At 42.7% G+C, this 13,580-nt stretch overlaps 1 protein-coding gene across 1 annotated transcript; it reads right to left on the bottom strand.

Moving 5' to 3' along the window:
* Nucleotides 1–2,586: 2,586 nt before the first annotated feature.
* On the bottom strand, nt 2,587–13,230 carry CTNNB1 (catenin beta 1). Its single transcript, XM_053468377.1, has 16 exons — nt 12,978–13,230; nt 8,240–8,283; nt 7,812–8,039; nt 7,470–7,723; nt 6,989–7,227; nt 6,700–6,901; nt 6,352–6,496; nt 6,116–6,219; nt 5,697–6,035; nt 5,433–5,591; nt 5,234–5,353; nt 4,993–5,143; nt 4,589–4,710; nt 4,379–4,436; nt 3,746–3,971; nt 2,587–3,463 (listed from the first exon to the last, which is right to left on the bottom strand). Exons 2-15 carry the CDS (start codon nt 8,250–8,252, stop codon nt 3,763–3,765), a joined length of 2,343 nt encoding a protein of 780 aa, XP_053324352.1. The 5' UTR covers nt 8,253–8,283; nt 12,978–13,230; the 3' UTR covers nt 2,587–3,463; nt 3,746–3,762.
* Nucleotides 13,231–13,580: the final 350 nt, after the last annotated feature.

Below are 13,580 nucleotides of genomic sequence, written 5' to 3'. Positions count from 1 at the left end.
TATACATGTATGCATTTGTCTGTCATTGCTGTGTTCACATGGCATTGATGGCAAAGCCAATACTCGTTAAACATGTAGATACTAAATCACAGCAATCCCTGCACCAGCAAGCAGGTACTGGTGTCCAGCAGGGCCCTTCCATCCTGCCATGCTCATAACGTTAGAGAGATGGGAACACATTTACTAGGGGCACTTGTTTGTTTCAAGCAGGAAAATGTGATAAGCCATCCTCTGATTACAACCAATAAAAAGTTGCATGACATTTTTCTTAATCCATTATAATTATTGAAGTCTTCAGGCCGAAAGACATCAGTTGGGCCCCTCACATTCCATGCCCAAAACATTTTCACTGGTTGGCACCCCCAACCGATAGGGTTTATCAAATGTATATTTGACAACCACATTTAAGCCCATGCCTTTGTTTAAGACTCCATGGGGGCTAACTTCCGGCACGCTATCGTCCAACATTTACTGAATTGTTTGCTTTTGGTAGAACCATATTTATCAGCGTATAACACACACATCCATCTTGCCTCCTCTGTGGTCCGGCTCTGTGTCAAGGTAAAGTGCCAGTGCTTTGCTCTGACTCATTACTACATGCCGGAACACTGGCAGTACGTCAGTGACAACACCCGCACAGTCTGGTGTGTAGAGCAGTTCTTTGCCCTGATACACTGAGTGCCAGACTGTGCATATCAGCAGATAACATGCAGTTACACTTGCATCCCTGAATTCCAGGGGAAATAGGTGCATGTTATACACCAATACGGTAATTAAAGGCTAACAGGCAAATTTTCAGAGGCAGGAACCAAAGTAGCTGTGTCTTGTATGATAAACTTCTGAGAGAGAACACACTCCATGCTGCTACTATTAAACTAAGGCATTAAGCACCAGCTACATCAATGAAGATTCATAACCTATTCTATCCACACCAAACTGACACAATTGGAGTAAAGTAGTAAAGTGAAATAGCCTCTAAGATGTTTTGGCACCTCTCCTCCGCATTTTGACATGTCACTATTCTCATTGTGCTGAGTGAACAGCTACATCAATATGTAGAGCTTGGTTGCAGAGGGGACATACAACAATATACAAGTATTTTTTCTCTAAAATAAACCTAGAGTGTGTGGGTGGTAGAAAAGTGGAACAGCATCTCAACATAACTGGTAGGGTAATAGATTTAGCACATATGACTATCCACATAAGTTGCTTTACTCCAAGACAGATTAAGGACAGTTTGGTTATTTAAACCAAGAAAGCTTGACAGATGCATTTGGCCTATCTAGTCACATTCAGTCCAATGTGTACTTGCACTTGTTACTAAGGAATATAAAAGCACCACTAAGTATTAAATGCAGCATTCTGCTTGTGTTTGTCCATCACACAGACCATTCTATTCTTTAGCATCTGCCCTAACAGCAGCAATACTTTGGCAGTGATAATTAGAAGGGGGTGATAATTAGAAGGAATAGTAAAAATGTTGACAGTGAGAATGAGTAATGTGGGTGAAATGAGTGACAGAATGAATGAGAATGAATAGGTGGATGGATTTGAAAATGCATTCATGAATCTGTGTGTGAATGAGTATAATGGTTGTGTGAATGAAAGCATGAATGAGTGAGTAACTCCATTTTGTTATACACCGATATCCTTTCAGTGCAAATGCCAATGTTATTTAATACTTTCACAAATAGACCCCCTTTTCACATCTTTCTTGGGCAGATAGATGGGCCAAGTAGTTATCTGCCGACATTTGTTTCTATGCAGATGCACTGTTGTGTATAGCAAGTTCGTAATGAGAAACTTCCTCATGTTTAATATGCAGTGTTGGCACTTTGAGATCTGCAATTCTGGCCCAGAAATATTTGCCATCACTGCTTTGTTGCAACATACGCAGTATTTCTAGAAATTACAGATCAGCATACACAGTATTTCTAAAAATACTGCATATGCTGATCTGTAAACAGCTTTAGTGTAAAAAGTAAAATGTATTTGTGAAAAACCAAGTACAATCCCTTTGTAAGAGTTTCAATATTTAGTTTTACACAAACTTGAACTGCAGATTCCTTGTGTAGCAGTACATACACCTTCCCGAGCAGATACAAGATCAGGGTTATGAGCCATCATACATTTAAGGCTACATCACATGTCACCTTTATATACTTTGTGCCTATGGGTCACAGCTGCACTTAAACCATGTCCCTACATGTAGCTTTTGTTAAAGTTTTTAAAATCACAAATGCAGAACAAGTGTGAGGCTCTGGACACTCATCATTGAACATTTCCCAATATGAACTGCAACAGTGTTCAGAAGGCAATACATGCTTAAAGCACATTTTGCTATAAGTGCCAGCATGCAAACTTTCCAACACGTGTACAAGAGGCAGTTTACGTAAGAGCGTGTGTAACAATTACCAATTGAGTGGCTACTGAGAGCCGCCAGCACATGACCAGTTTACTTTACAGAATAACCCTCCTCCCTCCTACTTAAACCAGTGCAGGAAGACAGTTGTATTCACATGTGTAAAAAAGTTGACACTCAATGGGTCTAAACTAAACCGATGACTCCACTATACAGCACACAACTGAGTTTAAAAAATAAGTTTACTTTGTTCATTACATTTACAAACATTAAGTTCGTTCCATAGGACCACAGAAACCCATTTCACATGGACTTGATTAAAATAACTTGACACAGCAGAATGCATTAAAAGTCCACTTTAATTCTTCTGAGCCATTTTATAATCCAATTTCTCATTATGCATCTGTGGCATCAGAGAACTTAAAACTTTGGGATAAAAGGCAACTGGTAACTGTCCATTACAGGTTCCAAATAAGTTCTTACTGGCCCCTAACCAGACACATCCCAGATAAAAGCTTTGATCAAAAGTCGATCCACCTGCTTATTTTAAGCATATTAAAAAGAAAACTATTTGGACCATTTCTATTTGTCTATGTTTTATACAAAAAGGCTACACAATGCTCCACTTTATTCAGGATACATTTAGAGTGATTATGAATTAGTGTTCTACACTTACTTGATCCTTAAAAATTAGAAACCATTTTAGCATTATGCACTAACACTACAGAGACTTAAGGTTACCGCAGAAAGGAAAAAAAATCTAAAATACTAGGAGAAAGCAAGCTAGGTCAGTACCATTACAGATAAAAAATGAAAATAAAAAAAATTAAACAAGCAAGGCTAGTGTTTCCAATAAGTTCCAGCTTGCAAACTATTCTTGTGCATTCTTGATGTAAGAGTCACTTCCAAAAATCCATTGGTATTGTTCCTCTGACCAAAATAAAAAAAAAAGGACCAGAACATAAAGTTAGCTTCCGTTGTTCCCATAGGAAACTCAGCTTGGTTAGTGTGTCAGGCACTTTCTGAGATTACCAGCCCACCCCTCGAGCCCTCTCAGCAACTCTACAGGCCAATCACAATGCGTATTCATTCAGACGATAACTAAGGGGGAAAAAGAAAAGAAAATAAATTAAGAGGAGTCCCTCAACATTGATTACATGTTGGTTCAGGCAGCAAGTTACAGAAAGTCTCTCCTAGGCTTGTTGACTTAACTTTGCAAATGATCGTTCTCTGTAGCTCTCATTTAAACCTAGTGATGTAAAAATTTGTACTTATTCTGAGTTGACAGTATAGCAAGTCTGGACTGTAAGCAGTAAGTAGATTCAGCACTATAGGCTGAAAAAAAAAATGTACTATGCAAACTAGATGCATCTATTTACTTACCAAAAAGTATGGGTTATTTACAGGTCGGTGTCAAACCAGGCCAGCTGATTGCTGTCACCTGGGGGCAAGCCATCCATAAGATCCTGAGCATGGCCCAAGTCAGGAAGTCCATCAACTGGGTAATCTGCTCCTGGGTGGTGACCTCCCATGTCATGATCCATCATTGAGTCCATACCCATAGCATCTTGGCCGTAGCCTCCAGTATGGAAAGCACGGTAGCTGGGATCTAGAAACATAAAAAATGTATAAGGTCTTGTCAGTATGGGTTTTAGTCAGCAGTTTGCATTAGGCAGTTATTGGGCTCAGAACAGCAGCTCTATACATTATGTATGAATCTACATAAACCATTTACAAAAAAAAACTTGTTAGAAACAGCCCTAAAACCCACTAAAGCACAGAAATTAGTTTGCCCAATTTATCTGCTTTTGTTATCCATAAGGATTAAATAAAAAAGGGCTTAATCTCAACACTTAACTGTTAAAAGGGCATTGTGTATGAAATATTAGCATGCGAGACTGGCATAATGAACTGTGCTTTAGCAACTCTCCTTTTAACAGACTTATCAGCAAAATGTATTTAGATTGTACCAAGAATAAGCACTTTGTAAGGTTATTAGGCAAGAGGTTCACTTACCATCCTGTCTATATCCAAGTGGTTCACCCTGAGCAATGTCAAGGCCCAGATCCCCAGCCTGAAACACAAATCAGATGTTTATTCACCACATAGTTACATGCTTCCAGAAATCTTTAACTTAGGTCTATAAGTAAATGTCCTACAGTGCAATATATGAGCCTAAGTAGGACAGATGGTGCTGCAAGAACAGAACAAGAACAGCAGATATACCTCATTCCATGGCATTGGTTCAGTTCTGAATAGAGAGCTAGTAAGCTCAACTGACAGACGCTTCTTGTAGTCCTGTGGCTTGTCCTCAGACATACGGAATAGCACAGCAGCTGCATAAGTTGCTGGAGGAGACAAAGGTGTAAGAATTAAACCTCCATGAATATTCATGAACAGCACTTCATGGAATGACAATACAAAGGCTAGCTGCTCCTGCAGAAGCTGGGCAGTTTAAACATTTTATTGATGTGAGCCATTAACAAGCTTGGCCTTCGATTACTGCTTTAAAAATTGTAGTGAAGTCTTCAGATTTAGTTCCATCTCAATTGTACAAGGCTGCAAATACTATAAAATTGTGGTATAACAGGACTGTAAAGCCTAGACGCCTAGTATTTCAAGCAACTTACCAACACCCTCGTTTCTTGAGTGCAACAGTTCAGTGAGGGGGGCAGTCGCACCCTCAGCCTCAATAGCTTCTGCTGCCTCTTTATCTTGGGCAAGTTCACAGAGCACCCCAGCTGCTACCCTCTGGATGTTCTCAATGGGTGAATACAACAACTATTAGAGAACATAAAAAGGCAATTAATACTGGTTTTATCATGGTTATCGTCAGAAGTCTGTTTTATAAGTGGTCACAGCAAAGCTTACCTGTACAAACAAAGGAATAGTATTGAGACCCCTAATTACAATTCTATTGTGAACATCACGAGCCAAAATGTGAAGGGCTCCTGTGCAACCTTCGACAATTTCTTCCATACGAACTCCTTCCTGCAATGACAGACAAGAGTAAGGACCCATTTCACAGATTTCTTTGGCCCTCTAAGCTTTGTGCAGGTTCTTTACGTACCACAAACTGCTGTTGTGTTCCACCCATAGATGTGCGGCGCTGGGTGTCCTGGTGCGCACGAACCAGCAGCTGAACCAGCCTTGGAATGGCACCTTGCTCACGGAGAGGAGCATGATTAGCTGGACATAGGGCAAGGTTCCGGATTAAGCCTACTGTAGCCTATAGAAATATAAAAAAGTTTAAGACAACCTAATAAACATAGGACACTTTCACTCACACAAGGTTCTTTTTATTAAGGTTAGGCTGAGAAATTGTGAACCTCACCTTAATCAGAGGCCAGTGTGATGGAGGATGCAGCAGTTTAACCACCACTGGGAGTCCATAATGGAGTCTCACTGCATTCTGAGCCATCTCTGCTTCCTGGTGCCTGCTGGTAAGGTGACGGAGCGCACATATTGCAGGTTCAGTTATATCCTCTCTATCCCCGGCACGGAGAACAGTGCGCACCAGCGCTTCAATTCCACCCACTTGACAAACCATCATCTTGTTCTTGTAGTTGTTGCAAGTAAGGTTGGACAGTATGCCAGCAGCACATGTTACAACATTAATATCATCCGATCCAAGAAGCTGAACAAGCGTTCCCAGAAGACCTTCCATTCCCTCCTGCATCAGAAAAATAGAGCGGGTCAGTGAAATAGCCAATACATTAGCTTTGAAGAGTTACAGAAATCGTGCTACATTACCTGTTTAGTTGCTGCATCTGAAAGGTTTCTCAAGGTCCAAAGACAGTTCTGAACCAGACGCTGGCTTTGGTCAGTTAGGTGCAGGCCCAGGGCTTGCATGCCACCTGGAGACAGAGAGTTTACATTATACCACTTCAGCAGAATGGAGTATTATTGAAGTCATACCCATAGTGTGGGCCATGCTCAATACACTACAGTAATGTTTAAGTTGGGCATGCAGTGTTGGGTATCCTTACCAGCTTCCACAATAGCAGGTTTATTGCTAGAGCACACAGATAGCACTTTAAGCACACGGCTTGTGGTCCACAGAAGTTTTTCATAGCTGTATGTTCTCATAATTGTCACCAAGGCCTGAGGGCCACCACTGGCAAGAATGATCAACTGAAAAGAAAAAAGTAACTTATAGCACTCAAAATGTTTGATGTGTTTAATATGGAGCATAAGCCAGTGAATGTGTAGCAAGACTAAAATATTGAGTGAGGCAGCTTCTTAGAATAAAGTCAGCCAAAATTGCATATCTTCACACTATATTGGCTTTCTGGCCTTTGCCAACACTGGTAAAACAGACTAAAATCCTAACAAACCTTGCTTTCTTGGTTGCCATAGGCCAATATTTGGAGACAGTCTGTAGTAATTGCCAAAAATTTGACATTTGTCTTGTTAAGCAGAGCAACCATTTTCTGCAGTCCTCCTGCCAGACGCACAGCCATTTTCGCTCCTTCTTGATGCAGTAAGAGATTGTGCAGTGTGGTGATGGCATAGAAAAGTACAGAGTCAACGGGGGACCTGTTTAAACCAATACACCAAAATTAGTTTAATGATATTTAAAATCATTCAAGTTTCAGACAAATCCAAAGATGATTGCTCACATACCCAAGCATTTTAACGAGTGCAGGAATGCCTCCAGATTTAAAGATTGCCAACAAGCCCTCCCTGTGGTGAGAGAGGTTGTGGAGCGTTCCAGCGGTACACCGGGCTGTTTCAACATCATTGGTGTTCTGCATCGTGCGAACAATTGCAGATACCATCTGGGGAGAACGCATGATAGCATGGCGGGAGGCTTCTTTCTTTGACAGCTGATGAACCATAACTGCTGCCTTGTTAACCACCACCTGAAGCGAGAGTTGAAGTTTGATTAACAGAGCATATCATTTAAAACGTTGCTATGTATGACCCCCCCAAGCCAATTTTTAATACGGCTGCTCAGATATGCCCAGGTATCATATCAGCTGTGAACCTTTGTGCACCATTCGGTGTCAAGCAAGCCCCTGACAGAATTGCTTCACTGACAGCCAAACCCTATTTACAAACACCAGGGCTCTACAGACAAGACATCTGCTTAATATATATATACCTGGTCCTCGTCATTAAGCAGCTTTGTTAGTTCAGGGATAGCACGCGTTGCCAGTTCAGCATCGTCCTGGTAATTTATCAAGTTCACCACGGCATGTTTCAGCATCTGGGATGGCTCTGCCAGACGTTGCACATTTGTAGGATGAGCAGAGTCAAACTGCGTGGATGGAATTTGCATGCCTTCATCCAATGTTTCTGGGAACATGGCAGCACGTACTCTCTGGGCTCTGGTCATGGCAAACTGACCATCGATATCTATAGACAAGAACAGTCGTTAAACACTTCATATATTACTACAAAAAAAAAAAAGTCAACACATCTAGAACAAGCCATCCCCCCTTACCTGCTACTTGATCCTGGGTAAAGGACTGAGAGAATCCCTGTTCCCATTCATAAAGTACTTGGTTAGTATCTACATCTTCATCCTCGGGATTCCCTTTTCCACTCAGTGATGGTGCTGTGGTGGTGGCTCCAGAGTGGATACCAGAATCCAGATAAGACTGCTGCTGCCAGTGACTGACTGCTGCCTTCCGGTCTGGCTCCATCGCCATATCTAGTTCCATAAGGTCCGCTATGAAGAGGAAATTCATAAGTTAATTGCAGTGGTTTAATAGCAAAAGTGGGTAACTTTGTAAAAGCTACAGCAGCATTATAAAGCAGGACTGACAAGAGGGGAAAGCAAGTTTTATAAAAGCTACAGAACTGTATCAATATATGAAAGTCTTGTTAATGGCAAATACAATAAGAGGGGAAAAATTGCATTCCATTTACCTTGAGTCGCCATGATTCAGCCTTTACAACCACACTTCAAATGCCTACAAAAATAGGGGGGAAAAAAATGTTAGTGCATTTTATAGCAAGCACACTCGAGTTAGTTATCTAAACTGTGCAGTATATTTGTCCCTGATCATATCAGGGCTTCAGTTTTAGTAGAGAGCATAACTACATGCATCACCAAGGGAAAATATTATTCTTAAGCAGCCGCCGTTACACACATTAAGTGTGTTCTTACCTAGCTCATCATTGTTTTAGCAGGAACAGCACTTGGCCATCCAAACAAGATCTATTCTATCCCAGTTCTACTCTTGTCTAGATATTGCAGCCTGCTCTAAGAACCCCATACACAGTAATACTACATTAACAAGATGCAGAGGCTTAACCATCTCATGATGCATGTGTCTAGCTTCTAGCATTGGCAGCTACATGGCACATACTGGGAGACCATTTAGCTACACTTTTATCTGAGGGGAGAAAGGCTTGTTGAATGCTAGAGGGAATCTTTCGAGGAATAGAAAGTGCCACAAGACACGTGACAAATGTGTTAACGTTTGGCTAAAAAGCAGTTAGGATAGACCGGTTTGCCATTTCCCCAGTTTCAGTGCAACTCCATTATGGTTTCTTCCAGTTTGAGAGCCTAAGCCAGAGTGTCCATTCTATCCTGAAGCTGCAGAACAAAAGTTTCAAAATACTTTCTAGCACCCATTTTTGGGGCAGCCTCAGGAAGCACATTGTTTGCTTTCCTAACTGTAGGACCGGGAGAAAGAGCCCAGAAATCCTTTCCTCTGCAGGAGAGATCTGCCAGAAACTAGTTGGGCAGCCAAGATCAGTCTCATTAAGACTTAGTCCTGTAAACACTGCATCATAAAAAAGCTTAAAAGCAGATGTCTTCCTAACTGCCCCACTTTCTCCCGATACCCATAGGTTTGTTGCACTTGGAGGACCTGGCTTAATGCGGTTAAGTGCCTTAGCAACCAAAACCAGCCACAATCCGTTATATTTAACAGTATAAACCACCAAAATTAAACTAATGGTTTACAAATGGTTGAGGGACAGCTCTGTAAACAGCTATGACACCTAGCGCTACTACTGTTATAATTATAAGCAATCTGTCTGGGGACATAGCATGTTCAGGGTGCCAAACAAAGTGGCTCATAAAGGGGATTCAGGGCAGAACAAAGCTATAGCAAAGATATATAATCTATATATCAACTAAGTGTAGGAAACGAAGCCCAGAGCTGCTTTCAAACAATGAACCCATATAGTGTTGACATGCCCCGGCTTAATACTCTGATCTGCCAACTTCAGCCAGTCCATTTAACATCAAGCAAGCATCCAAGCCGTCTACTAAACAAGCCCCGGGAGTCAGGACGACTGCTTGTTTTTCTAGTATATTACTAAAGTGGAAACCGCTACATTATATACCAGACTTTGTATTTGGTTAGTTTAGGGTTCACAGCATTGCAAAAGCATACTATGAGCATGAAAGTTTTTTACTGAAAGGTAAACCACTTGCAGACAAGTTGCAGCAGCTATCAAGGTCAGCAAGCACTGAATAGCCGCTTAAAGAAATGCAGACACCAAGCTCCCGACAGTAAAGCGTAGAATACAAGCGCTAAAGTCCGACCGGATGTGTTCAGTAACTACGTTTATCATCCTTGAATTGAGATGTATTATGCACAGACTGTCCTTAACACAAGCACTTCCATAAAAGAACCTGTATTACTAAAAAATAGCTGGGCATTAATTGCTGGCAGCACCTGAATGATTTTTGTGCCATACATGCTTGATAGACTAGAGACGCTGGTACTCGGTCTCTGCCCCATGTTAGCAGTTTAACATCTATGTTGGTTCCCAAGTCGCTTCTTAAAACTAAAGAGGATCGAGTATATAACAAGTCACTTGGGAAATCACAAAATGCAGCTTTTATCACTTCAATAGCAAGAAAATACATCAGTGCGCGTTACCAGCAGAATGTGCTTCATGTAATTAGCGCCACGGTGGTACATTCCACTCGCACTCACACCTTCCGGACAGTCACTGAACTCCGGGTCCGCGGATTTAATAACAGCCAACAAAGGGGCCACTCATGGAAGATACAATACAACCCCTTTCCCACAATCTCACACCAATAGGTGATCGGAAGCTTGCTTGAGAAGTTCCCTCATTGACTATTTATGCAATTTATAGTTTATCACCCTGTTGTATTGTGGTGGTTGGGATGGAATCAGAGGTTTAAGTTCCAGGTTATAGTAAACCTTTGTCCCCAGGAATGTATATTTGCTCTTTGATTGCAAGCATTATTGGCACTTTGACTGGGCAACGGACACAAGACATAGCACTGTTCTCACTGAGGGTCCGGGTCTTAAGATACACAAAAAAGCTCATATCCCACCGCCAGCAAGGCTTTTCACTTGAACTCATTAACATTGCCAGATTAAACTATTGCCCCCCCCCACAAAAATTAAAGGACATAAAATAAAATAACCCAGAACTTGGCTGTTTCATCTCTATAATCACATTTCATCAATTTTATGCTCTGTACACACAGCCCCGTATCACTATGCCATTCAACATGACACAATGTCAGTTATTTGACGTGATGTGCATCCCGCTGCCCACCAAAAGAGCATAGCCCTAGCGCCTGGATACGGGATTCGTGTGCCGTCCCATTAAACCATCGTTTACCGTCGTTGCCGGTGCAGGATAAGGCACAGAGCAGCATTCTCAGCAGGCAGGCAAGAATGTCACATTTGCTCACACAAGCACTTTTCTACACTGCAGGGGAATGCAACTCTAGCTGGGAAGCAATTTGCCGCTGAACAAATGCAGCCACGAAACCCCCCCCCCTCGCTCCTCCCTCCTACATATGGAATCCGTCTGCCTGGAAACTTCAAAAGGAAAGACTTACTACAGCTGGCCCTCAAATCAACTACAACTTGGGGAAAACAAAAGCCAATGGGGGGGGCAACCTACTGAAACTGTAAAGACTAATCTGGTAAATGAACAGAATTAGTGAGTTAGTAACAGAATATCCAGCTAGCAGCTAAGGACAAAGCAGATAACGGAGGAGACATGGCATATAATTGAGAGTCAGAGGTGGGACAGAGCAGAAAAGCATCTGTTTTAAGCACTTTGGTATCTAGTTAAGGGTTGGTGTTGGTCAGTACATCAGGGTGGAAAAAGCAGACAGCTGCAAGTTTGTTAGATTCTGGCAGGCCAGCCAGACACGTCTGTTTATTATACATTTCCAAACCAGCCGTACTAACGCAGGAGATACACAAGCCGCCTGTTCCCTCGGAGTAAGCACATTTCCGCTCCAGCCTTTCATCCATTCAATGTATGCATACTTCTGAGAGAGGAAAGAACGCGTTCCAGCAAACTAGACCACCCCAGACATTCTACCCCAAGCACTGGGGAGGGAGGGAGCGCCTACACCACACAGCATGCTCAATGGGGGCACTTTTACAGCCATTTTGAATACTATATCCAAGTATGTAACACTTGTTAATTGCTCTGGGTGTGAAACGCTTACATACAGATCTACACAGAACGCGAGCCACAAAGCAACATCACCGACCAGGAGTGAACGCCATATCGATTAACAGCACGGAATCGGCTGCCTACCCGAAGAGTTAGAACTGCCACAAAGGGGAAGGAGGGGTGGAATATCCAGAGTCCCCAGACAAAAGCCATTTCAAAAACTACAAAAGAGTTCCAGAAGTGAGGTCATATTACACCCCCCCAACCCAGAACTCAGCTATGGTAGGTTAGAAGTTCCAGACATTCAGACTGATGCTGCAAGACAAGCCCGTTTACTCATTAAACAGGTAGACGAACCGGACCCCCGATAAACTATTGAACGCAACAGGGCTTAGCAGAACCGTAGAGGTGATCCTGTCTTTACCCAAAGACGTACCCAAGAGTAATACGGTACTTAAGCCAGATAACTCCCATCAGCAACTGTTTGTTGTAGCAGTACCTACAAGCTATACGGCAATGTAACCGCTCCTTACTCATTAACTACAGGAAAATGTAAGAAGACAAAAAAACGCAATCAGGAACATAGGAACAGTAAGGCTATCCGGGTAAAGAGGACACAGGGTGGAGCGATGCAATCCATAGAAGAGTAACAAAAGAGTGTTACACAACCCCGGACAGAAGTTGTATCCATTAGAACAGTCACCCTATAAGCTCACCACTATATAAAACAGGCGCGTGCGGAGTAAAGCAGCAGATATACGGATTGCCTCAACGCCGTATACAAGTCCAGCACCGAGTGCAAGCTCTTCAGCCCAGAGCAGTGAATGCTAGACACGCTCACAGATTGCTAAGCCACGGTAAAAGGGTATCCTGTATGTCGGTCTGGCGTCCCACCTAAACACATGCACATATGGAAAGGCATCTACACCCACACATGGTAAAATAATCAAACACGAATGTAAACAACCGCCCTGGTGGCAGGATGGGGGGGAGAAACACGATTATGGAGAACGATGCGGGTCCTACAGCGACTAAAACCAGCAACGTCTGAAATGCATCGCCTTAAAGCACGGTTAGACTGAGCTCTTGGAAAATCAGGTTTACTACTATACCTGCACAGCGCCGTACACACTCCGGACACCGTGCAGGACTAGGAACGCGCATTCATAGATACATTTAGCACACGGAATTTACGTGAGGCACTTCGTGCGAGGAAACTCGTAAACAGGTTAAAGATAAGCCGGTATACCGTCTGTTCGGCGTCCCCAGTTCCGGTGGTTCCGGTTTCTCGGGAGTTGATCCAGTCACCCGGTGTTGGCCTCCTCCGCCGCCGCCAACAACAAACCCAGTTCTTTTTAGCCGGCCGTTCCTTTGCACCGACCGGAAGCGTGCTCTTTACCCAAATAAGCACCTCAGTTTAAAAAAAAAAATTATATAATGGTTAACATTTACCCCCAGTGTCTTGCTTATCAGCCGCGCACTCCCCACAACGCGACACAGAGGCTTAAAATGGCGCCGCACGCTCTACTTTTATATTAGTGTTCTCCGTCCACGCCTGCGTGTATCCTTCCGCCTCCCTCGCCCCACAGCAGGAGGGAGGAAGCGAAGAACGAAAAAGGAGGGGGCGGAGTGATTCTGGGAAAGCTGCTTGCCAACAAACGCACTTTCTTCTTATTGTTATTACTTTTTACGATCTTACGGCGACTTAAATCCCTCAGAGTTGATCTACTATAAAAACGCGATCGCTGCTAAAATCATGCTTTACGCTTATTGTTTTTAGTTAGTTAAATCTGATTTTCATCACCACCCCCTAACGACCGACGACACCGAGGGCGGATTTATACCTGTGCAT

This window comes from Spea bombifrons, chromosome 5 (genome assembly GCF_027358695.1).
Source record: "Spea bombifrons isolate aSpeBom1 chromosome 5, aSpeBom1.2.pri, whole genome shotgun sequence".
Lineage (NCBI taxonomy): Eukaryota > Metazoa > Chordata > Amphibia > Anura > Pelobatidae > Spea > Spea bombifrons.
This window is presented reverse-complemented; position numbering and strand designations above follow the sequence as displayed.